The following is a 26301-nucleotide window of genomic DNA, read 5'->3' as shown; positions in this document are numbered from 1 at the left end:
AATATCTTGTCATAGAAACACTATGTGCATGTATAGGGCCTAAACTTTAATACGCGAGATAAAAATCTGACCTAAATTATTATCCTTTTAAAGCAGGGTCAGACAGGGTGAAACAGAGCGACCTTGTCTGTTTCTTCTCATACTAAATGGAGCTGCACTTTATTCATTAATTAGTGAACTATAAAACGTACCATTATCTTTATCTATGTTGAGATTGCCAAACAACATACGCTCATCTGTCAGGAGACTTAGTTCTTCAACCTCATTATGTTTGTGCACTATAGAATGACATTAGCATTTGTTGAGTGCAAAACTAAAATCACAACTTTGAGCTATGTGCTTCGACGAAATGGAGGTTTTATTAAAATGTGTGTCACCTTGTGTGTCACCTCATGTCAAAAACATAAAAGCATGTAGGCATACAACCGGACCGTATTGGGGTTAATGGGGTTGTTTAGTGTCATCATCATGATGTTCACCTTGTAAAAACAAGTTTTTAAAACCGCTTTAGCGGCTAAACGATCTGTACGTGCATTTTGTGTTTTGATACGACATCGCAATGTTTAATGTCGCAGTTCTTTGACCCCCTATATGTCTGTAATCAAATGACCTTTACATTTTATGCTAGGTACGAAAACTCATCCTGCAAAACTTGAGGTCAATTCTTGAAGCTTTAAATAGTTGAATGTGTATTGAACCATGCCGTTGAAGATGCGATTATTTTTGCCTCATAGCGTTCATCACCGTACGTCAAAATCTATTCTTGGCAAGTTTTTCCATATACGGTTCATCATAATAATGAGAAAAGAATTCACTATTGCTTGCAGCACTGCCATTCATAATGATGATGTTCAGATAGACAGCCAGCCGTGATCCATTTAGCAACGACACTGGTACCTCGTCTCCAACGGCGTAGTTCTATTACACCCATTTAACTCTCATATTTTAAAATGTGACCTCAAGTTGCAACTAATGAGTTTGTATACCCAAGATTAAAAGTCATTCTGTTAATGTACAATGTACATATGAGGTTAAAGAACTGCTTCACTGTGTATGAGGTTGATGAGGTCCAAGTGTGAAAGACCTACGGGTTGTCTTTAATGAGACAGTCCTCAACGCAGATGGATTAGTTTTAGTGACATCAAATGTGTCTTATCTCTTGCTTGTATTAATGACCGCACTTTAATAATAACCTTTTTTTTTTAACGCAGGAAAAAAAAACTTCTACAAAATGAAACGGACGCATGCATGTTGTTTATAGAAAGAACACCCAATAGCTTTGCACCCTTATGCAACAATGTATCCCGAGGTATGGAACACCGTTCACAGAATTTTTGAACACCATTTGATCATTTTTGTTGAAAATGCATTCTGCAGACAGATTTAACACTCTTGAGTGAGCAAACGTGTTATTTAACACTTTTCATGCAACACTTGATTGAACACTTTACAGAATGCGACTGGCGATGGTGAAATTGTGGTTTTTCTCACAAGCTTCAAAAACTACATTTACTTGGTTCTCAAAAACGGTTCTAAAAATAAAAGAACCCAGCTAACACACAACGTTTTACAGAAAACGTTTAAATGGCCGGTCATATATTAAGGGTAGGCCTATATAAGCACGTTTTAATAAAATTCTTAAAACATTTTTGAAAACGTGACGCAAAACATTCTAACAGACTGTAATTTTACTGCTGACAAAATAGTTTTCAAAAATATTGCCCAAAATCTTTTACTGTAACGTTTTAAAAACGTATTCTTGACCTTTATTTAACCCGACATTTAAATGTTATTAAAACGTGTTGAATAAACGTTTTAAAAACATTTTGTGTTTATGGGAACCCTCATTTAAAAACATATGGGACTTAAGAACTGTGTCTGATGAATGAGGATATAGGAGATCTGTACCCCTCACACACCCACCCCACACCTCTCTCATTCTCTCACACATCCACCTCCACGAACCCTCAAATGATGAATAAAAGTAAACCAAAACATCTCAAGCTATAGGATTGAAGACCGAATTAAAAAGACTAGATTGCGTCTGACGTCAGAACAAAGGCGCGACGTGATTGGTTACTGACCTCCGCAGTATGTACAGCAAATTTGGTCTGGTTGTCAGGACGTCATACGCAAACTAGTCTTTTTTATTTCGGTCTTCAATTATAGGATCATACAAATTCCAAGACACAGTTCCTTCACCCCAATATGAGAATGCTTTTATGTTCATACACTCAAATAATGACCTAATAAAATGTTGTACAAAACCTCGTACCCCACAAAATGTGCGCTTTGCTTGTTTAATGGGAGATAAAGTATCATGTCATTGGGATACGATCATTGTGGCTAATAGGGATCAGATGGCAACGTTTGCACAGTATTTTTTGTGCGATGTGTAAGCAAATCAGACACATCAAATTGCATTCTGAATACGAAGAATGCTCCTCACTCAGGTCCGGAGGTCCCACAAAAATACTTAGCAAACGTTGCTACCCGTCCCCTTTTGTAAAATTGCGATATATATATTATAAACTCTTCATACAAAACCTACAGTGTATGCTGACGAGAACCCTGGTCAAAGCCCTCAAACAGGATGCAATGTGACGTTTGTAATCTTTAGATGTATTACCATGATGACAGATTCATCGCATCTGTGATGATTATGATGATATTTATAGAACGCGGAAGACACACCGATGATGTTTGCCTGACATGTGGGCAAAATTGTCTTCAGCAAAACATGATGATCATAAACTACATAATAAACAAGACGGTGTGGTGTGATGTGTGTGTTTACAAGAGCGATCACAAAATTAATGATCAACACTCGAAATAAATGGGCACCCCACGCAGATTTCATGTTCGTGTTCGCGTGCAGCGTCATATTCGACATGATAGTGGAACCGGGAGTGGGACCATCCACGATAGAAGAGCAATGTGGATTTTCTCGTAATTTCAAGCTTTTACGGATCGCCTAATTCCAACAATCACCAAGTCCGAAATATAGAGACCTAGGCTACAATCAACGAAATAAATAGTTGCCACACCTTGACAATATGTCGGAACTCTTCATTGTTGCTCTGATAGTTCAGTGAAATTAGTATATAATATGTTTGATGAGAAGTACAACCTTTCCTCTTTCCCCTTCCCTCCCCCATTCCCCCTCAATCAATGTTGGGGAGACTAGGGTGCCCAATGGAAAAAGTGCTTTCATCAACATTGAACTGGGGGAGAGGGGTGGCGATTCAATATGCCAGAGTGTGCCAACATTAATTTCACTGCTTGTAAGGTGTAGAGTACGTAATTCCAGAAAGTTCATATTCCGCAAATGTCACCAACTTTTCGGTAATAGATACCGTAGTTTTAATTATAAACCCTTGCGTATTTCAGAATTACGAATCCTTTGCGCACGTCGGAAAACTCGGAATTACGAATCATTTGCGAGTATGTCTGAATTACGAACCACTTGTGTAATTCGGAATTATGAACCTTTTACATATTATGTCGGCATTACGATCTTTTCGGATAACGAGCCATCGGTATCCAAGGTTTGGCAGTTGATTTGGTCACAGGTATAATGAGCTATTACATTTCTACGACTCTCATCAGTTTCACGATCACTGCAGTAACACTCAATACTAGAAATAGTACAACTTGGTTAAGTAAAGATGAATATTTTGCACAGCGTGTATCTTCTAAGCATTCGTATATATTCCATAAGCTTCCCCATACGTACGAGAGTCGCGTGAGCACAGCTCTGCTACCTGACATAATATCTAATATGCCTACATAGCCATGTGAGCTGCATTGTAGTGTACCCATTCTGTCCAATTCATTCAGAATATTGGGTCCATTAGGCGGTAAAACATTACATATCCTCAGCTATGGTGTTATTGGTGTAATGAAGCCAATATTAGCAATTACCATTTCAATGGTAATTAAACCATCTATACAGATCAACTTCTCTCAAATGCAGAAGCACTCTTAACAATGCGTATATTTGTCTATCATCATGGTGACAAGTCAGCACAGTGAGCCGTCGATGCAAATCATCCAGTTCTACCATATAGACATTTTAACGCAGTCGCTTTCAATTGCTTCCACATGGCCTAGAATGTAACCCTGTGGAACCACAGGACTTACATTACACCATTCGGCCAGGCAACATTTAAATCACACTTCTCTGTGTGATCATTTACGGAATCTATACATGGAACGATAGTTCTATATTAGTTAATCGATCCTGCTCTTAATCAATCTCCACTTGGGATCCTCAGGACTTTCATGATAATTATATTTCATCTGACTCTTCAAATCAAAATGGATCAATCAATATCAACCTGATTTATTGATTTATCGAATAATCAATCCATCCAGTCTCCAAATCATACTTCAGTTGCGTCTTCAGCTCTTGTATGATAAAGTCCATTGTTACTGTCCCCTTTGTGACTCTCCTTATGGAATGCCTTTACCATCCTTGCCATGATCTTGAATGCATCATGAAGTCCTTCCCCAGTGTTTCCTTGTGTTGATTGTACACTCCATGGATGGCTGGTAGATAGAGTATTCAAGTCGAGAACGTCGGTGATCTCTGATACTCCTAGTGCTCCTGAAAGAGAACAAAAACAGGGATTATGATTTTAAAAGTTTTGTCTTCCAAAATTACGATGTTTCTGAAGGGCATAGGATGTAACTCTGTGGAATACAAGGACCTAATTTCTGATGGTCCTTATAGTGCTCCTGCAAGAGAACATAAAAAAGTCAGGGACTGTGAAGTTATACTTCAACGATGCTTTGCTGAATGTTTATAGTGATGTTTCAAATGAGCCTAGAATGTAACCCTGTGGTACGCAAGATCGACAAGGACCTAATTTCTGATGGAATTCAAGGGCTCCCGAAAGAGAAAACAAAAACCAGGGATTATTGATTAAATTAATTTTCATCTTCCAAAATCACAACTATTCTTTGACGATGTTTGCGTAATGTTCAGTGATGTTCTTTGCTTGAAGACACCTTTGTGAATGGAGACAGGATTGAATACAGAGTACAGTGGATTATTTACCCATTCACAAAGGACATACCACCGACTACACTGGGGGTCTTCAAACGATGAACAGCACCTCAACAATTGGGAGGTTTCGAAACCACCAACTTGCGACTATTCGCTCATTTAGTGGCAACAGGTCACATAATACATGTACACATAGCGGGCAAATTTCATGTCTTTGGATCATATTTATTGAAGTCAATATATTCACTGAACTTTTTCCAGGTCACCCGATTGATATGAACAAGATGACATTTGAAAACGGAAGGGTAATGTCTGCCCTTCGTCTATACATGCTATAGTTTACAGATGATCCGCTGATCTGAACACACAATTACTTTCAGCGTCCGTTATTCCCAAAGTAAAAAAGGTCCGCTAATACCGAATATTTTTAAGTCAAGGGTTCAGAACCACAAAGCCTTAACTTACGATGACTTGCACTCACAAAATAAGCATAGAGTTAACAAAATACATTTCTGAGATATTCCAGATTTGATATCCATACATGTTAGGATGACTCTTTGCTTTTGTCTTCAAAAATCAATATTTCCTCCAGAATTTCTTTTGTTTTTTATTGAATTGTGTCATGTTTATTGGACTGTATCTCAGTGCCCTGGCAACTTTATGCTAATAATCGGATTAACTATATCAATTCTTGAATCTATCGCGCTGCACTATAGTAGTACGTTCACGCGGTACCTCTGCATTTATTTGAACCATAGATGTCAAAGACCGGGATCATAATTCTATAGAATATTCATATCATGCTGATCACTCGCACCTGTAAGATTAGTATCTTTAAAAAGAGCGGTATTGTATTCAATGATCTATGATTGCAGACATGCTTATTGTGTTTACAGATTAGTTAATTACTGATACAAGACTATTTAAATTACTCGCTTTAAAGCCATATTGTAACATTTCTTTAAAAATAGATTAGTATTCATTTTCAATAAAATGTTAGCATTTACTGTCAGATATGTCCCCTTTTAATTTTGAGCCGAACAAGTGAAGTAAAGCAAAGAAAATGGGAATTTACTACTAGCGCCAATGCATGTTATTCCGGCGGTTGTAATATGGTACGATCCTCTGGCATATGTGTGTGTGTCCCGCACGCCGTGTACGTAGGGGTGTGTTGACATCGAATACGCGTTCGACTAATATTTCCATCGTAATAATAAAACGCTGATTCCGGCGGTTTATTCAAAATCTCGGATTTTGACAAAACTACATCACCTGAAGTCTTGATTTTTGCAGAGAATCTTTGTTTACTAAAGTACATTACAATCATGCAAAAACCTGAATTTAAAATTTTTTTGAGGGCGTTCTCCTCAGCAAATGTTATAATATGGCTTTAAGTGTATATCAAATACTACTAATGACGATCGGAAATGATAATAGGATTGAATTGTTTACTAACTAGTGTAATTAATGAAACTAAGCGGTTTTTCTTTTAATTGCTATTTACACAGGTGACACTGCGTATTTACATAGAGTCAATGCTAAATAAGTATAAAGCGTACAAAACAAGAAAATGAAACCGCGAAACAGAACATTAACAGTAACTATATCAATTGGTTCACCTTTGTCACATATAATACACTATTACAATGACTGATTAAAAATTACTTAGTTACAAATCTAGCAAAATCAAAATCCAAAATCCAAAAATTTAAGGGGCTCATTTCGGACAATGCCTTACATTAATTTTTATTGCATTTCCAAGCTCATTCAAATTTACAGTAACATTGGCAACTGGAATTCCAGTCGTTTTCAGGAAGCAAACCTGGAAATCCAGACATTTCTTTTATTGAAAATTTACTCCTCTATAGGGGGTGTGTACTTCTGGAAGAGCCCATAGCGCTGCTAAATGAGCTTAATGTGCTCTAAAACATAATTACCCTAACTTGTAATCTAAGCCCTATAAATAACCCTATAATCCTATCCTTAAACGTCTAACTCTGATTCTAATGCTAACCCTATACTCTATCTCTGACATTAACTATATAATGCTATAACGCTATTAACCATTTGTTAACCGTAACCTTATCCTAACCTAAAATACCCTAAACCTATTAAACTTAAAACCCCATTTCGGACTTGGTTTTATATACGTTCTCTGTATTCCTCAGTAAACCGTGCTTTATCTCCGGGCTTTATCTCTTATACATGATAGTCAACAAAACAAAGTTTGCGCAAAAATTAAACTCTCTGAATGGCCCTTTAGAGCGAACGGATTATACACTGCTAAAACACACGGGTTAAAAATTTAACCAACACGGATTTACCAAGCGAACCACACAATTCACTATTAAGGGATCGGATAGCGACATTTCACGTATTTTTTGAGGGACCTGAGAGCACATCAGACATATTAGCTTAGAATTGCATTTTGAATACGAGGAATGTTCTGATGATATCAAAATAATAATTTTGATTTTTTGAAATTCACGATATAATTTTGTAATTAAAAATTTATATTTTTGAAATTTATTAGTAAATTGTATAAATCCAATGATACGTACTTGAAATGTAGCTGGGATGAAAAGCCGCCCAAAATAAAGATTTTGACCTTTCGTTTAAAGACATCGATTTTTTTCTCTAAAAAAAAAAAAAAATATAGGTCTTTTGGGGAACAAAATGTATATCTTCAATATGAAAGGTCAAATTTTCCAATTGATGGTCGGCTTTTCATCCCAGCTATAGTCCTACCATACACTTTAAGTATACATATCATTAGATTTAAATAAATTCAAGTAAGGTAAATTATTAGATTTATCAAGTTTACTTCGAGGACTGTTAAATATCATAAATATCAAATTTTAATAATTTGTCATAAAATTTGTATTATATCGCGAATTTCAAAAATATCAGAATTATTTGATATCACAAAGACCTTCTTCAGAATGCAATTCGATGTGTCTGATTTGCTCTCAGGTCCCATAAAATGTGCAAAACGTTGCTATCCGATTCCTTAACAGTCTTGCTAACTCATAGTAATTGTATTATTTTGTCAATGATTTTATCCCTATATGATCAGGCTCTGTACAATGAAACTCAATTATTAAGACAATGGTCTATAATTAAAAATTAAATGCCGCGGTGGTTCTTGCTTAATGATTGGTGAATCATATGTATGTCGTCCGCCGTTGGGTGTTTGACACAACAAATATAAACGTCTGAAAATTCTACAAGAATGACATTAATATATAGGTGACTAGGTCAGATCATAGACTCTGAAGACATGGTCAGATCTAACCACAGGATTCAGTTGGTTTGTAAAATTCAGTAGGTTCAAGCAGTTCCGTACATAAGGTTTTTTTTTGGGGGGGTTCGCGGACATTATATATAACCGCATTAAAATTCTTGGATATTTTGAACGACAAAAACTGGACTTTTGTCAATTTGAAGGGGAAAAAAAATTCCACCAAAAAGTGGACATTTGTGGATTTTGCATACGGACCTGGGTTCAAATATATATTAGCAGTGCATGTGAGATTGTGAGGTGGGGCCTTCAAAAATATGTATATTATACATTTTTACGACCAATTAGGCCTATACTTAAGTTTCCACTCTTTATCATAGATTTTTCTTATCACTGGTCCCTACCAACCATGGCTAGAATACTTTGTTCCAACCGTTGATTGCGTTTTGGCTCGGCTAAGTCTAATGTAGGCCTACTATCATGACTATACGCCGTAGAAGTGACGTAGTTAATCAGATTAACTACCATAGCAATAGATGAATACAATTTTGGCTATATCGCCCCACACTACAACGTTCATGCGGTACCGATGCATTGAACCATAGATGTCAAATAAATGCTAATCACTCGAACCTGTAAGATTAGTCTCTTTCAAAAGAGCGGTATTGTATTCAATCTATATTATTATGATTGAAGACAGGTGATGAGTGCAACCTGCTGCAGTGTAGCGCGGTACATTCAAAAATTGTATTCATCTATTGCTATGGTAATTAATCCGATTATGCCGTCACTTCTACGGCGTATAGGCCGGAATTAGCGAAGCGGAAAACTCTTTCCATGATGCTCTATGTATGCACTTGCCCTATAAATCTTGAACATAAACAACCCGAAATTAATTAAACAAATTAATTAAATTAATATTATCAACTCTCCCTTGGAAAGTATTTTAAAGTTAGAGTTCAGACGGAGAATGTTTATATAAAAAAAACCTTTTAAAGGGTTAAGATTGTTTATAAAACACAGTTTAGTTCTTTTGTACCAGTGCACTCATCGAGCATTTGCTTCAGGAAATCCCTCAAGCACTCTGACCATGCTCTGACTCTGTGCTCTCATCATGATGTGCCAATGGCCTCACCTCCGAAGGCGCAGTTCAATATAGCTCAAATCTTCACCTCCAGATGCAGACTGCGAGTTTTTGTAACAAACTCTTATATTAACACTTAACAGGTCATTATATTATATACAACCTATTTGAGGTTTAAGAACTGCTTCTTTGTAGATGAGGTTGTTTTTCAAATAAATTCTGTGAGTCATGAGGAAATTTTAACTTTTGAACTGTCTGCATGGATGAGACGGTCTAGATCAGGGCTCCGCAAATAGCGGCGCGCGCGCCACATGTGGCGCGCCGTGGCTTCCCGAGTGGCGCGCGGCGCCGTTTAGATTTAAAAATAAATAAATAAACAATGCGATTCCCATGTTATCCTTGTAAAGACAGGCTAAAATAGTACAAAATGTTGCACCAAATGGCGTCATTTGCACCTCAAATTAAAAAAAATCGATAGCTTCACAGGGGGGAAACCCCCCTCTGACTCCCCCCGTGAATTCTCAGCCATTGAGTGGCGCTTTGCAGTTTTTTTTAAATTTCATGTGGCGCTTCAACAAATCTATTTGAGGAAGCCTGGTCTAGATATATCAACCTATTATTTATCTAGTGTTTATGTTTATAGTTTGAGTCACGTATGAGTTAGGGTATATCTAGGCCTATAGGTGGTTTGGGAGCCATGCTCTGAGTTTGTTTTAAACAGACAAGAGCAAGGTGCACTGATCAATGTATTTTGTTTGAAGCAAATCGAGCTTACTGTTTTCGCTATATTTTTATTTTCTTTGTGACTTTAAAGGGACATTTCGTGATCCACAACCTCATCAACCTCATGATAGCTGGAAAATTCCAGTTTACCACTTTGGTAGGCCTATATACCGTAAACGTTCGCCTAATGGCGCTTTTGGATTCTTAGAAATGTGAGAGCGCCATCCTTGTAAAATCTCAACAGCATTAAGGATACGTGTATGTTAAATTGACAACCTGGACGTAATGCCTCAGAAAAAAATATCGTGGCATGACACAATACTTTAGGTCACTAGGTTAGTTGCTAGAGCAGCAAATGTTTTGGGGTTTCTTCAGGTATTCTTTCTCAAAGTGCCATTGGACTTAATTTGTAAATCGATTCATACGTTATACCTAACTCATTTTGGTAAATCTTTTTATAACATTGTAAATTCTTCATATTTTTTTAATATTCTTCAGTTCAAAATTACACCCTTCTATTGTCTGACCCGTTAGCTCAGTCGGTAGAGGGTGCGCCTTGAATGGTGAATGTTACTTTTTCGAATCTCGATTTCTGCCCCCACTTTTATGTGAAGAAGGGTCAAGAAATGTTTTTGGACTTTGTACCCATTTTACGAACGAATATTGTGAATTTGTTTTAATTTTTTTTTTTTTTTTTTTTTAGATAAATAGGCACTGCGAACAAAAGGCAGCAAAAACCGCTGACAAAATTTGCTCCACCTGCTACCTATCAATGCGTGATATATTACATTTAACAGTTAAATGACCTTTGAAAAATAGAACGGCCTCAATGTTTCAAATTGTGTAACTACATTACTTTATTCATTTATGCATTATAAATGATCAGCTATTTTTTCTTTTCTTAAAAGGATCGAACCCAAGTAGATCAGACCAGAGAAGATCTTTTTCAACTTTCCTGATCAGACCATTGATCATATAACTATCAGACCACGAAGTAGTTACGTAACTCCCTGATGGTATCGGAACCAAGCACTGTTTGTATGGCGATCATTACGATCACGCTATTTTGGTATGCCTTTTTCGTGTACTGATTGTTTCGATCGTGGTTCATTACTTAAGCGCGTGATCCCGTTGACATAGTATTACGTAACTTCGATACCGGGCTAGGCTTCGATACTGAATAGTTGTTGAGTGCACATAATATGGAAAGCCATTGGGGTATATTGTGCCTTCCAAAGCGCCTTATAACATGTTCTCATTGAGCGTGTTTATAGTGAGCCAGATTATGCGATATTTAGCTGGACTGCCACGCAGTCTATATTTGTTTATGTTTTACTAACCATTGTAAATCTAGACTATGCGGTAGTTTAGCTAAATAACGGAAAGATTGTCTCACTATAAACACGCTCATTGTGTTGTGGAGTCCTAGCCAGTATTCAATGATAGCTATAGAGGCCTTGCGTTTATCGATTGGCTCCAAACAAAGGATTTGAACCGGTTTCTTCCCCGTAATCATGGCGCAGTGCAGTCCATTCAATCAAATGTTGTCATCAACCTATTTGATCGTAGTGCATTTTGTTATGTGTGTGAGACGAACTGTCGCGGTAGATGCAATCATGCTTTTGTTGAATGCATTTGAGTAGTCCGCCATATTTACGGGATGATACGTCATATGACAGCCTCTATTCAGTTGGTCGTTGTATGATTTTGTTCGTTCACTCATTCAAATTTTATTTATATCATTTGAAGACTGAACCTATTTATGATACATCCTCCGTGCACAGATTATAGAAGGAACAGTTTCAAACAAATATAGCTAGGGATTATTGGGGCAGAGGTTATCTTTTGAATCCTCTTAGAGGGCTATCATTTTTGTTCGGAAGGGGGGTCCCAAATTTACAAAAAGTCTGCGTCAATAAAATTGTGCACCCCCTATTTCGGCAACAAAAATTTTATGATCCCAAACCCCAAAATTGTATTGAAGTCAGTCTTTTTGAATAAAATAACACACTTTCTGTGGTCATCGTGTGACTCCCTACATTTTGGTCATAAAACATTTGATGACTCCCTCCTATTATTCTTTCCAAGACTTTATGACCCCCGTATATTTGGGACCCCCCTTTCGAATAAAATGATATACCTCTTATGACCACTGATGCATAGGCAAGGACACTCGCGCGAATTGAAAGACTTGAAATACAATCAAATAGGTTCATTACAACATTTGATTGAATGGATTGAGTTACTCTAAAATGAAACGATAAAAACAAAGAATCATGAAAAAAAGACACATACAAGATAAAATAATAAAATTATAAAATCAATGTTAAAGATAAAATCAAGAAAATAGAGAATAAAATTTCCTCAAATCAGAAAAAAAAAACACCATTGGCAGACATCATAATTTGTCAGAAATTACTGCATGAGATTCGAACCATCAATCTTCTCCACAAGTTCTCTTTATCCTCGCACTATAGTCTAATGCTCTGCTCACTGGGCCACAACGTATCAGGTGAATGATTACCGCATTATCATGAACAAGTTTGTTCGATCTTGTTCATAATTGTATGTGTCGATAGGTTTCACCCTTTAACTATACACGTACCCTTAATGATCAGTGATAATAGTCGGCTTTTACAAGGATGGCGCTCTTTCCATGAACTCCATAGCGCCATTAGGCGAACGTTTACGGTATTAGATATGAATATTATATGTTAGATCAAAGTAGCTCAAAGTACATGTACTATACACCTGATCCGTGAACTTTTCTTTTTTAAAGACAACTTCTTGTTGCTCATAACTCCGTAACCGTATGTAGATCGTAGATAAGTCAAACTATACTTTTTTGAATCCTTATGACAGACTAGAGGAACACATTGTTTATATTTTAAACCAAGTCCGAGCAATTTTGAACGTACCTCTGTATAAAAGTTCAATGACCTTTTCCCACCAAATAAGGGTGCTGTTGAAATGCCTCCATAGCATAATGATCAGCGCTATAAGTACTCATCAATCTCTGCCAAATACAGCAACTTTAACATGATTTGCACGATTGGGAATTTATTGGACTATTTATATACGAATCCTTGTTTTAGCACATACCATCTCTTTTTTCCAGACGAACAGATAAGATATCTTACCCTTGAATAACCCTCCCCAAAATACTTTGCAACATGATGCATCACCTCATTACATCAATTGACATATTAAGACATTATTGACATATTAGAGAGCTTGCGAAATGATACATGATTTAGCGACAAGTGACTCATTTCGGAATGCGATCATGAATTTTGAAGAAAAAAAAGTTTCCACAGGTTTCGAGGAGACTCGAACCAACGATTCCACTCATCTTTGATTATCAGTCACGGTCTTTACCGCTCTGCCACGGAGGCAGATGAACGGTGGAGTGTAATAATAAAAGATAAATCTCATAATGCTATCTTTAGCCTTTTGTTTACATTAAAATGCCGCATTTTGTAAAGATAGATTGGCCGTTTTATGTATAAATAGCACAAACATTTGGAAAAGGGCTCAAACAAATAATAAAGACACTGATACGATGATGAAATTGCATAAGTCGGGGAATATCTGCGTCGCAATGTTTTGTTTTGATTTTAGAAATGTGACCTTAAAATTTACGACGTTAAGACATTATCGTTCGAAATCAACAAAAGATATTTCAGCAGTATATGGCAAAATGTTTTCTCTAGAGTGTTTTAGACATGTATGTGAAATAGCTTCAACAATGATTCGTTGCATAATGGTTAAAACAGCCTTGACCTGAAAAAGGGCGAGAGGTGCCATATTTATGGATTCAGGCTAAATTCAAAATTTGTATAAAACGTTTGGTTTTTGATCGATTACAAAAATTCATTTTTGTCATTAAAAGAAATTGTATCTGGCGTGAATTACACTACAATTTTTATTCCTAGGGCTCTTTGATTTCTTTAAATATTTTTTTTAATGATAGCGTGAATCCCCTGGCCCTCTATAATTACGCACAAAAGATCGACCCCCCTAACTTTAACGTCTAGAGGATTATAGAGGATTATGTACCGTATTCAAAACCACCTTGGTTTTGAATACATAATCCTCTATAATCCTCTAGACGTTAAAGTTAAAGTTAAAGTAACTTCATTTCGCAAGCTCTCTATTAAAACATTGCAAGATTTCATTATCAATTATCATAACAAATAGTCAAAAGTCGTCTGGTCAAAAGTTGAAAAGTTGAGATATTTACTATCCAACAACATCAGACGGTGCAAGACAGCATGAGATACAGCTGATGCCCCAGGATAGGGAAGGAAGATAGGAAGGGAGATGAGGTGATGAAAATAGATGAGTATGCGGTCATCTTGTGTACTTGGGCATAAACTGAACCGTGTGTGGTACCATGGCAACGTGAAACCTCCATCTATTCCATATCCAACACGATCATGGGGACTGACTGCTATTAAAATAGAATAGTTGTGGTTCAGTAGGCCTAGGCCTAGTCCTATAAAGGTTCACTAATCCGAAAATAAGGTTCGCCACCAGTCAAAAAAGAAATAATAAAAAAATATCGCGTCAATAGTATTTAGTGTCCGACTAGAGATACTAGATTAATCCTATATGGTTTGGGTAGGCCTTTAAAACATCAATTTCACCTGTCAAATTCTGAGATAACCGTCACTGATCAATTTCATAACCAGGCAGGTTTGGTTCACCAGAAGAACTGCTCTGACGGGGCTTTAAGCCTAAGTTTTAAATAATCATGATAATTGCACTAGCAGTTTTGATATTAGAAGTATATGCACAACGGCACATATGTGGTATAACCATCAAAATTAGGGACGAGGCTATCACTTTTACGTTCATAACATCTAAACAGAACATATTTCAGACCTAAAATTTCACCGGGATTATGAGAAAAATATGAGCTTTCTGATGTCCAAATTTAAATTTTGATATAGGGAAAAGTTGGGAGATGAGGCTGTCGATCGGGTCGGGGTCACACATCTTTAAAGACACAAAGGCTGATGGGATTTTACCTAAATGGTGCATTTCTTACCTGGTAAATCTTGTTTATTTGCTAAGACCAGTACTGGAATACCCGGTGTCATATATGAACTTGAGAGCACTCGAAATAATTCATCCCTGGCTTCCCATAGCCTACTTCTGTCAGCACTGTCCACTACGAATATCAAACCTGCGAAAAATACAAAAAGGAAACCAGCAAAATTACAACTTATCACAATGAGCATGTATTTTCCTAGTCTTGTCAAAGACGACTCACAATCCTTGCCGAGGGGGGGGGGGGAGCGGCGAAGCCGCGACAGCTCGCCGCGAAGCGGCGACCGGTGAGTCACTCCTACACATGTTGGTAGCTCGCGGGTAGTAATCAGTTTTCCAGACTAGTATTTTCCTAGATTGAGGCCAATACTGCCAAATCTAACAAACCCCAACAAGGAAAACCACTGTCCATACATGCATCCCATGTGATGCCATGACGCAATCACCCTAAGTCCTCATGTACGCACGGAATCGTTGGCCCAGCCAGCGAAACCCCCGTGGCTCCCGGTTGGCCATCCTTGGCGCACGAGTGGTCTAAGATTCAAATTCCCGGGGTACCAAGTGACTTCTTTGTTCATCTAATCATTCTCTCTTTTTTCGTTTTTTCTTTCCCTTCATGCATCGCTTGTCTCTTTTGCATTTAGGCCTATACTATACATTCATTGCTCTCAATAAATTATTGTTTTGAATTAATACATCACCGAAAGTTAATAATCGAGAAAGGTAAATTAATTAGCAAAATAATAGATCCAGTGAATGATTGGTTGATGCATCACGTGTCAAGCGATATAACGGCTCCAAAGTTGAGATTTTTTCAACTTGTAAACATGGTAAAAGCGACGTCGTTTTTGCCTCGGCGATTTGTAGGCCTATCGATTGATCGGCTTGACGCTCTGAAAACGGAGGCAAAAACTGAGCATGCGTGATCCGCGAGAATCGCTTTTCTGCAAAAGCGATCGAGTATAAATTCACTTATTAAAACAACGCTTTGTCCAAAATAATTGCCATGATTGGTCCATGATGGACTTGGATCCAAATTACTTTAGTGATCCAACTGAGTTTTACAAGGTCATATCTTAAAATCCTGTCCATCAAAATGAACCAAAATTACACACAGGATTACTTCAATAGGCTTACTTTTTTCTGTGAATGTGGTCCAGAAAGCTGTTCCATGTCAGTGCATTTTGCTGTTGTGTCAGTTGGACAACTGCTTGGTTACTGACATGTGTTTAGATTAGAGTATTGAAGTAATCCTGTGTGTAATTTTGATTCATTTTGATTGACAGGATTTTAAGATATATGACCGACCTTGTGAAAAATTATAAGTTTCTTTTTTGGCTTAGTGTAGTAACATTACGTAACTACTGAATTGGCATGCTTTGCTTAATATTATCCCTATGGCATGCATTAGACCGAACGTGTGGGTATCTTTTGGACCAAAATAGTTCAGACGAATTGTGCTTGGACAAAACACCACTGGACCAATTGGTAGAAAAAGCCTCTACCTTCCCACGTTTATTTTTGCAATTCCGCAGATGTTATAGGGCCTACCATCCGCGCAGTGCGAACATCATTTTGACCTTTAAGGGGGTACTACACCCATATGGTAAATTTGTGACTATTTTTGCAAAAAATAATTATACACTGGTAAAAAAAAGTTATGTATATTATTGGGGCAAGATATCCAATTACTACACTGAAATTTCAATGACTCAAGACAAGCGGTTCAGTATATATGATAGGAAACGAGGTACATCCTAGCGGTACCTTATTTCTGATCATAAATAACAAACCGCTTGTCTTGGGTCACTGAAATTCCAGTGTAGTAATTGGATTCCTTGCCCCTATAATATACATAACTTTTGTTACCACTGTGTTATTAGTTTTTGAGAAAAATGTAAAAATAGACACAAATTTATCGAGGGGTGTAGTACCCCTTAAAAATAGACGAGGTATTGTTGGTCGAAGCAACCTAAAAATCGATTTTCATTATCTAGATCAATATATTATTGAAAATTAACACCTTGATGTTTTGCAAAAGTTCATTCCACAAATCGTATACTCTGCAAACTTGCTTAATTTATTGTTGTTAATTAGTTATGTACATTTTACAAAAGTGTTGTTGTTTCAGCCCTCTTCACAACGTAACTCAAGAACCACAGCATCTATAAAAGTATATCTGTGATATTTTAATTCTTCTACACGCTCGCTATAAATTGAGCAATGCAATTTTTGCCAAAGCTCACTACCATTCGTAAGATGCTGTGAACTACCAAATCACAACACTTTAAAAGAATTAATAACCTTATGGCGAACCATTTGATTTCAGGAAACTAACTGCACTGAGGATGGGGGGGGGGGGGTTCTAAAAGGGGAATCGGTTTTGATGGTTTGGGGGAGATTTCCCTGATTTTCCCGACTCCGCGTACGCGTAGTGGTTACCACCGTTTTGTTCTTTTGAATCCATGTTTACTATACAGCTATATTTTGGCTTTCAATTAACTGTTCTTTCTATGTGTCACGTAGGTATCCTACGGAGAAAGAACTTCAAAAAACGTAACGTACGGTACGGTACGTAAAATTCATGACAAAAACACATTATTCTGCGCTGGGAAAATACACCCAAATTGAATATAAATTCCATGGTGTTTTTTTTAACAGTTGTACCCGCCCTCTTAATCTATGGGTGTCTATAAAACTAAGACCTTAGACCCTATAACTAAGACCTACAAAACTAAGACCTATAAAACTAAAACCTACAAAACTAAGACAGGCTATAAAACTAAGACCCTATCTACAAAACTAAGACCTATAAAACTTAAGACCCTATCTACAAAACTAAGACCTATAAAACTAAGACCCTGTCTACAAAACTAAGACCTATAAAACTAAGACACTGTCTACAAAATAAGACCTATAAAACTAAGACCCTATCTACAAATCTAAGACCTATAAAACTAAGACACTGTCTACAAATCTAAGACCTATAAAACTAAGACACTGTCTACAAAACTAAGACCTATAAAACTAAAGACCCTGTCTACAAAACTAAGACCTATAAAACTAAGACCCTGTCTACAAAACTAAGACCTATAAAACTAAGACCCTGTCTACAAAACTAAGACAGGCTATAAAACTAAGACCCTGTCTACAAAATAAGACCTATAAAACTAAGACCCTATCTACAAATCTAAGACCTATAAAACTAAGACCCTGTCTACAAAACTAAGACCTATAAAACTAAGACCCTGTCTACAAAACTAAGACAGGCTATAAAACTAAGACCCTGTCTACAAAATAAGACCTATAAAACTAAGACCCTATCTACAAATCTAAGACCTATAAAACTAAGACACTGTCTACAAAACTAAGACAGGCTATAAAACTAAGACCCTATCTACAAAACTAAGACCTATAAAACTAAGACCCTATCTACAAAACTAAGACCTATAAAACTAAGACACTCTCTACAAAACTAAGACCTGTAAAACTAAGACCCTATCTACAAAACTAAGACCTATAAAACTAAGACCCTATCTACAAAACTAAGACCTATAAAACTAAGACACTCTCTACAAAACTAAGACCTGTAAAACTAAGACCCTATCTACAAAACTAAGACCTATAAAACTAAGACCCTGTCTACAAAACTTAGACCTATAAAACTAAGACCCTGTCTACAAAACTAAGACCTATAAAACTAAGACCCTGTCTACAAAACTAAGACCTATAAAACCAAAGCCCGGCGAAAACACACGATAAAAGTTTGTCCTCGCTCTCGTCAAGGCTATGTTTACCCACAGATCCTGGAAATTAGGTCTTTTGGGGGAAAAAATCCATATCTTCAATATGAAAGGTCAAAATTTTCAATTGATCGTCGGCTTTTCCTTTAAGAATACATCATTCGATTTATAAAATTTACTATAGGCCTATCAAAAATTTGAAAAATATCAAATTTTTATAATTTGTCATAAAATTTGTATTAGGCCTATATCGTGATTTTCAAAAAATGAAAATTATTTGATATCAGAAAGACATGCTACGTATTCAGAATGGAATTCGATACGTCTGAGGTGCTCTCATATCCCATAAAAATACTGTCGAAACGCTCAAAACGCTCATTCCAGATCCCTTAAAAGCCACAAAAGGGGTTGTTTTGGGCCAAATTTTGTCTTTGATTTTGCATGAAAAAGGGGGGTAAATTTGATGAAAAATCATTGCAAAGGGGGGCTTTTGAAAGATTTGGTAACTCTCATGGTTGTCAACTTTTGTGTTGAGTTGGGGGGCCGGGCGACTGATGCGCTCCAATTCATGCAATTCGAATGATTTTAGGCCCTCTCCTGATATCTCGGCTTCTTTGAAAGGAAGCAAAATGAGTACTGGAGAACAAAGGATTAATTAATAATAGTAATAATTGAAAAAAAAATAAAACGAAGAAACATGCACAGACTTGATTTATACCCGGGTTATGCACACACAGTATGAATATTTAAACATCAACATCCAGCACCCAGCGCAGCGCAGCGCGCCTTGCTGTACTTTTTATGATGCACGGCAGCAGCACGGTTAATCAATGATGAACTTCAATGGTTAATTACGTTAATTTACTAATTGATTTAAATGAAAGAGCTATATTCATCAGTGAAACGCCGCGTGGATAATGACAATTTGGAAATGCGGGTGAAAAATGCAAAAAACGTAGGCCTATTCAACTTTCATATTTTTAGAAGTGCATTTTAAATCGTTAATATTAGGACCGTCGGCGCGGCATGTTTGCATATGAATAATGTGCGTCTTTTTTGTCATTATTATAATGAAATGATTCAAAACTATCCATGTATAAATACAATGTGAATGCACTCCTCAATACATTAACTCTTGTTGGTTGCATGTGCGTGTTTCTATAACATAAAGCATGATATTAAGGTCCGACGTCAATTACGTTTTGAGTCTTGCCAATCATGAGGTCATAAAACAATGGAAATATGGTGCAACTTCAAAACTATAAATATTAAGGGCGCAATCTTCAAAGCAATTGTTACGTTACGCAACGCAAGTGTGAAAACTAAACAAAATAAGGCCTTATTATTTCCGCGAAAATCTACAGTAGGCCTATTATAATACTAGGCATATGCCTATACACTATGAAGGTGTGAAGAATCACGAGGTGCATGGGATGTGACGTCATTATGATGTCATACATTCCTGGGGTTTCCCTCCACCCATGCACTGCTTACCCCGGCAGGAGTAATAAATAAACAATTTCATCATGTTGATCTTTCAAGTGCATGCAACAATGGATATGACGTCATGGGGTTGTCGTAAGTTTTAAAAGTCGAGATAAGCATTCTTGCCATATTTCTTTTTACAATGCACTTAACCTCTGCGTCCTCCTTTGCACCTTTCCATTCCGATTCTGTGATTCCGATAGGTGGGATGGAGTTAACTCTCTCAACGCGGGTGTCAAATGCACACGACAAGTTTTAATTTTTTGTTTTAATTAAAACAATTCAGAATTGAACATTTTTATGACTATAAAATTATTTGGAATCGGCATGAAAAATGCATTAAAATGAGTACACACAATTACAAGTATTGGTTCAGTGGTTCTTGAGCTAGCTCTTGATAATTTGACAAAATATCTCAAAAATGGAATGTTTAGCCTACGTTGAAAAAATATTCCTAACCAGATAATTTTTAATAGATTTAAAAACACTTCACAAGCAATTCGATATACAGGGTGTCCCAGAAAAATTACCGGGCGAATAAATTTGGACGTAAGTCTAGAAATAGACATCAGAATTTAAAATTCTAAAATCAGCGTGTAGCCCATCTTATTCTGCATCTTATACGCTAATTTTATTTATCTTCAGTGAAAGCATGAATAACATAACACCGTTGGATTATAAAATAGATAATGTGGACAAAACTTAATGAGATACACATATTTTAGGAAGCGGTGAGCGAGTATGAAAAAAAACGCCTGCCTGTTGATCAAACTTGGAATGAACTGCATTACGCGCATTATGTAATCGTTCATTTCTACGCAACCAGTCAACCGAATCAAATAAAATGTTCGCAGCCTATGTGATGCACAATAAAATAGGCTATGTGCTGCATTTTTAATTGTTTGATTCTCATGTCTATTTCTCGTTCAATTTTATTAACTCGGTAATTTTTATGGGACACCCTGTAGAGCCACAAAACAAACATGACAAAGGAATTCTTTAAGTGAGTTCAGGGCTTTCTGCATGGTTCATAACCCTAGAGTTCTTGATTTAAGGATTGACTAAGGTATACTTTGAAGACTTGTTGTTAATGAGTTATGTACGTTTTACAAAAGTGTTGTTGTTTCAGCCCTTTAACGATAATTCAAGAACCACAGGACCTACAAAACTGTATCTGTGATATTTGAATTCTTCTACACACTCGCTATGACCTTCCTCTCACTTAATGACCCCCTTTTTGTTTCCCCGTCACCAAAAGACACCCCCCCCCCTCTTTTTTTCAAAGATTTTGGGAAAGTTTCTAATAATCTCTCACTGAATGGCCTTGGTGTTTTTTTTTTCATTCTTTTTCTTCAATTTTTTCACAATTTTTGCCAATTTTGTAGGGCCTATACCAACTTTTATATTTTGACTAAAAATTTCCCAGTCTCACGGAAAGACCCCCTTTAGGGGCCTTTTTCAAAGACCCCCTTTTCGGTGTCTATAGGCTCTCACCCAAAGCCCCCTAGTTTCGAACTGCTGTCCGCACATCCCCGTCACTCGAGTGCCCCCTCCCCAGGATCCGGCTATGCGTTTCGCCCACAGAATTAAAACTTTGATACCCGACCTGACCTTCCATAGCTTTCCATCATGGCGCCTTATTCGTCTTTATGTATTTCTATTATGCTCTCAAGTAAAATAAAATACAATCTGCACTAAGCAGACAGAATGTTACTTGGCTCCCAGCATGAATTATTGATTTTATACGCAGGTAAAGAAATACACAGTTGCCTGCAAGCCGTGCACCATTATACTCCAAATACTTACGGTAAATCTGAATAATGATCACATGTTGACATATCATGTGTTTGGGAAATCACGTGGCAACATTTTAAGATTTCAGACTTGTTTACTAGTTAAATTGACATTTGTATTATTGATTATTTATCTTTGTTAATTAATATATCTTTTAAATGCTGATAAATCGTGGTTGGCTGCCCATATTATATGTTAAATTCAATGTTTTATGAATAAATTTTTTTATAATTCTACCACGCAGAGGGGGTCACACAGCATAATTTCACACTACACGATTTAGCTAGATTTGGAGCTCTGCACTTCAAATTCACGTCAATTTCAAAGTTTATACACTTATTGTTATAACAAACTGGAACACGAAATATACTAGCTTATTACCTATACAGAAAGGGGATTTATACACATTCACTCAGCAATTTGACATGCCTGGCGCATCAAGACATTCTCTATCTGGATAACATGACTGTCGCCCTCAATACGTCTGGGCACAAATTTAAATAACAATACGCTATTTACATATGAATGCGGCCTCATGCTAATTTCTAGTGACGCTTCCAGGTATTCTCCTATGCAGAAACCCCGCACAGGCGTCAACATTGGAGGGGATGATTGTATGGACCACCCCTGGCAAAATATTGGGGGTGGAAGGGTTTAGCATAAATCACCTCCACCTGTACTTGAAGGGAGGCTATCGTTACCGTTGTACCACCCTCCCAATCGACCCGTAGGGTATTTCCTATGGTGGGAGCAGCTTCAAAATTATCATGAATGATGATCATGAATTATCATGATATGAAATTGCACTATGGGTCATAATGGCTTGAATCCAATGAACTGTTTATACATTCCATGGTGTTTTATATCTCTGCACCATGGCCAAGCAAAGTCATTATGACCAGGTCACCATAGCTCTACAATCCAGGAAAAAAAAGGTTGGCACAATTCAATTTCAGCATAATTTTCCTTGAATAAAAAAAAACTACATCTTGTATTGTATGACTAATTTTGGAGCACGGGGCTATTTTAACGTGCCTCACTGTCACGTTCGTGCAATGAGATAAAAAGTGTTGATGAAGTAGAGAGTGCGTTTCAAAAATAAAAAAATTGACATTTTTACCTGAAAATGACCGTAAGAAAGGCTCTACCATTGTCTACTAATAAAGCATATCTACACGGAGTGTTAATTGTCACTGTACGAATATTTTATCTCGACACGTACGTGACAGTGAGGCACGTTAAGCACGGTGGCGAGCGGAACGGGCATCCACTCGTATAAATCGGAAGGCGCGACGGGTTCGAGCCCCGGCGACGCCATCATGTTGTGCCCTTGTGTAAGGTATCTCGATTACTCCTCTCAGAATCTTCTCTGCTCCTCTCTATACCCAGGTGTATAAATGGGTACCGGCTAGCCCTACCACAGGGCCTTTTTTATTACACATTATATACACCATGCTATATACTGAGAACTGCTAAAAACCCAGTGACAGCTCACAACCCACTAACCGCTGTCCCCGAGATAGCAGTCACTGGCAGCAGCTCTCTGAACATAGCCAGGTTTTATGATATAGCATGGTTTTGGATCACCACAGTCAAAAGGCCCTATACTAGTAGGGCTAGTACCGGCATTCTTAAATGCCGGGAAGGTCAGTAACAGACTCGCTGTGGAACCGGTTTAATATGGAGGCGTAGCGATCCCCCAATAGCAACATTACATGGAAGAGTCTGGCCAATCGCCAATGAAAGAGAGATGGACACTCCGATCACTGTTTATGGGCCTATACACGATCGCCTCCTTTACTTTTTTTAATGACTAATTTTATTGATTCGAAAAGTAGTCAAATTTATTGACTAACTTACGTTTACAGTGTAGGAGTACCCCAAGTGGATAAAGCAGCAAGTGGATAATAAGATGTGTAGGCCTACTGGGCAACTTATGGACATCCAGGAAACATCTTCTCTGGGACATCGGACAGGTTTATAAATCTTGATCAAACAAGTTATATAGGCCTAGGCCTAATAGGGCTATAACTAGTTTGATCAAGATTTTGGCTATACCTGCCAATTGCACCGTAATGTCCACCCAGAATTCATTGCTGCAAATTATTTTTGAATTTCAGACTTTGTCCGATTGAGCTTAAACTTGGTGGGTGGAATCCTTGATACGGGGGGAACATGTGCGCGATACAAAATCGAGGTCAACCACAGAGGGGCTAAATTTAAACTTCGCCCGATTGGGCTTAAACTTGGTGGACGGAATCCTTCGTATGAGGGGAGCACAAACATAAATAAATTGGGCTTAAATGTGCTAAAAATAATCCTAAATATGACAGGAACATGTCTGAAAGTCATCAGGGGTCAAACAGTTTGGCTATCATGCTACTGGTGCTCTCACTGCAGTGGCGTATCGTGGCCGCCCCTTCCCCGGGGGGCTGAAGAAAATCCAATTTTGCCGCCCCTTCCTCAACAGCCCGAAAAGGTTGCCCCAATTTTTTACGGTCGTTTGAAAAAGTAAAAAAAAAAAAAAAAAAAGGATTTATAGGCGCTACCGCCCCAAAAGCAACACATTTTGATTTTGATGAGTACAATTTTTCACATTTTCCGCCCTTTTTTCCTTACTAATTCTTTTTGCCGCCCCTTCTTCTTCCACCGCCCCTCTTTTTTCCCCCCCTTCTTCTTTCCGCCGCCCCTTCGATTTGGCCACCCTTGCTTTGAGCCCGGGGCTGGCGCCCCAAAGCCCCCCCACCAAAAAAAAAAAAAAAAAAAAAATACGCGCATGCACTGAGAGCATAGACTGCACGTAGAAATATTAAATTGTTCCTTTTTTAGGGTCTATGGTCACAGCTATACAAGTGTACTCTTGAAAGAAAATAAACGCAGTGCAATACCAGAATGCTCATTTGACCGTTGGAAAAAATGTGTTGAAAATAACGTATAGGGTGGGTTTGAAACATGGAGCACCAATGGTGCAGAAGCCCACAAGTTCAGAGTTGGGGCTGTGCAATAATTATGAGCCCTGGGGAGGGTAAAATGGGGGGGAGGGGGAAGAAAGTTTTGGCGAGCCGAAAGGGGGGGCAAGCGATTTTTTTGGCACACATTCATGGGGCGCCTTTTAAATAAAATGCTCTAAAAAGGAAAACAGTACGGACACGCTTAAATATGCAAATTTTCCTGCTCGCTGCACTCGCAACATTATATCTAGACCATTAAACCTTAAAAGGTTTGGAATTTGGGATCTTAAAAATTTGGCATGCGCAAGGGGGGGCAAAGAATTTTTGGCAAGCCGAAAGGGGGTGGGGGGTGGGCAAGCGATTTTTGGCGGGCCGAGAAGGAGGGGGCAGCTATTTTTGGCGAGTCGTTTGGAAATTTACCCCCCCCCGGGGGCTCATAATTATTGTACAGCCCCTAATGATTAAAAGGGCATTTCGTAATCGACAGCCTCATCCCGCCAGTTTTCACACAAAAAAGATTAGATTTTTATACCACTGGAAACCAGAACGATATTACAACACAGTGGCCTTTGGAGCAGTGTAATGCACTTGCGGCATAATCATGCATAACTTGCAAACGCAAAATCAGAATCAACTGAAATTTTGGGAATCACAAGTAAACAAATTTAAACAAATAAATAAACAAAATAGGCCCTACTCACCATGTGTTTCACAGAAGTAATGCTGCCATAATGCTCGTACTTTCTGTTGACCGCCAACATCCCACACACAAAGTGTGACATTTGGGACTGGTGTGACTGTTTCTACATTGAATCCTATGGTGGGTATGGTTGTTACGGCTTCGTTTAGTTTCACTCTGTATAAAATAGTTGTTTTACCTGAAAAAATACAGAAAAGAGAAAATATTACAATATTGGTTGATAACATTGCACATGTCTCAAGCATGCTCATCTGGTGAAAAATGGTGAAAATGATTAACTTAAAGGCACATTCAGCGATTTCCTCATCTGCAGGGTCGTAAAATCATCAACATTCGGATTTTGGCACCTTTGTTAGTGTTAGCGTAGCCAGCGGGGGGGGGGCAGGGGGGCAGACTGCCCCCCTGACAAAAAATGAAAGAAAAAAGTGCCCCTCTGACCAAAGGGCAAAGGAAAAGAAAAAGGGCAAGGAGCCCCTTTTGCATCAAAATTCACCCCGATCATGGGCCCAAATAG

At 37.7% G+C, this 26301-nt stretch overlaps 1 protein-coding gene across 1 annotated transcript in view; it reads right to left on the bottom strand.

Annotated features, from left to right (window-relative positions):
- Nucleotides 1-3427: 3427 nt before the first annotated feature.
- The window catches only part of LOC140146514 (uncharacterized), a 54652-nt gene continuing 31778 nt past the window's right edge, over nucleotides 3428-26301 (bottom strand). Inside the window, exons 2-4 of the mRNA XM_072168388.1 lie at nucleotides 25789-25965; nucleotides 15113-15250; nucleotides 3428-4609 (exon numbers count right to left, since the gene is read on the bottom strand). Coding sequence (XP_072024489.1) covers nucleotides 4386-4609; nucleotides 15113-15250; nucleotides 25789-25965 — 539 coding nt within the window. The 3' untranslated portion in view covers nucleotides 3428-4385. The remainder of the gene's footprint in view (nucleotides 4610-15112; nucleotides 15251-25788; nucleotides 25966-26301) is intronic.

This window comes from Amphiura filiformis, chromosome 2, assembly GCF_039555335.1.
Source record: "Amphiura filiformis chromosome 2, Afil_fr2py, whole genome shotgun sequence".
In the NCBI taxonomy this organism is placed as follows: domain Eukaryota; kingdom Metazoa; phylum Echinodermata; class Ophiuroidea; order Amphilepidida; family Amphiuridae; genus Amphiura; species Amphiura filiformis.
Note: the sequence above shows the minus strand (reverse complement) of the source record. Positions and strands in the feature narration are given on the sequence as shown.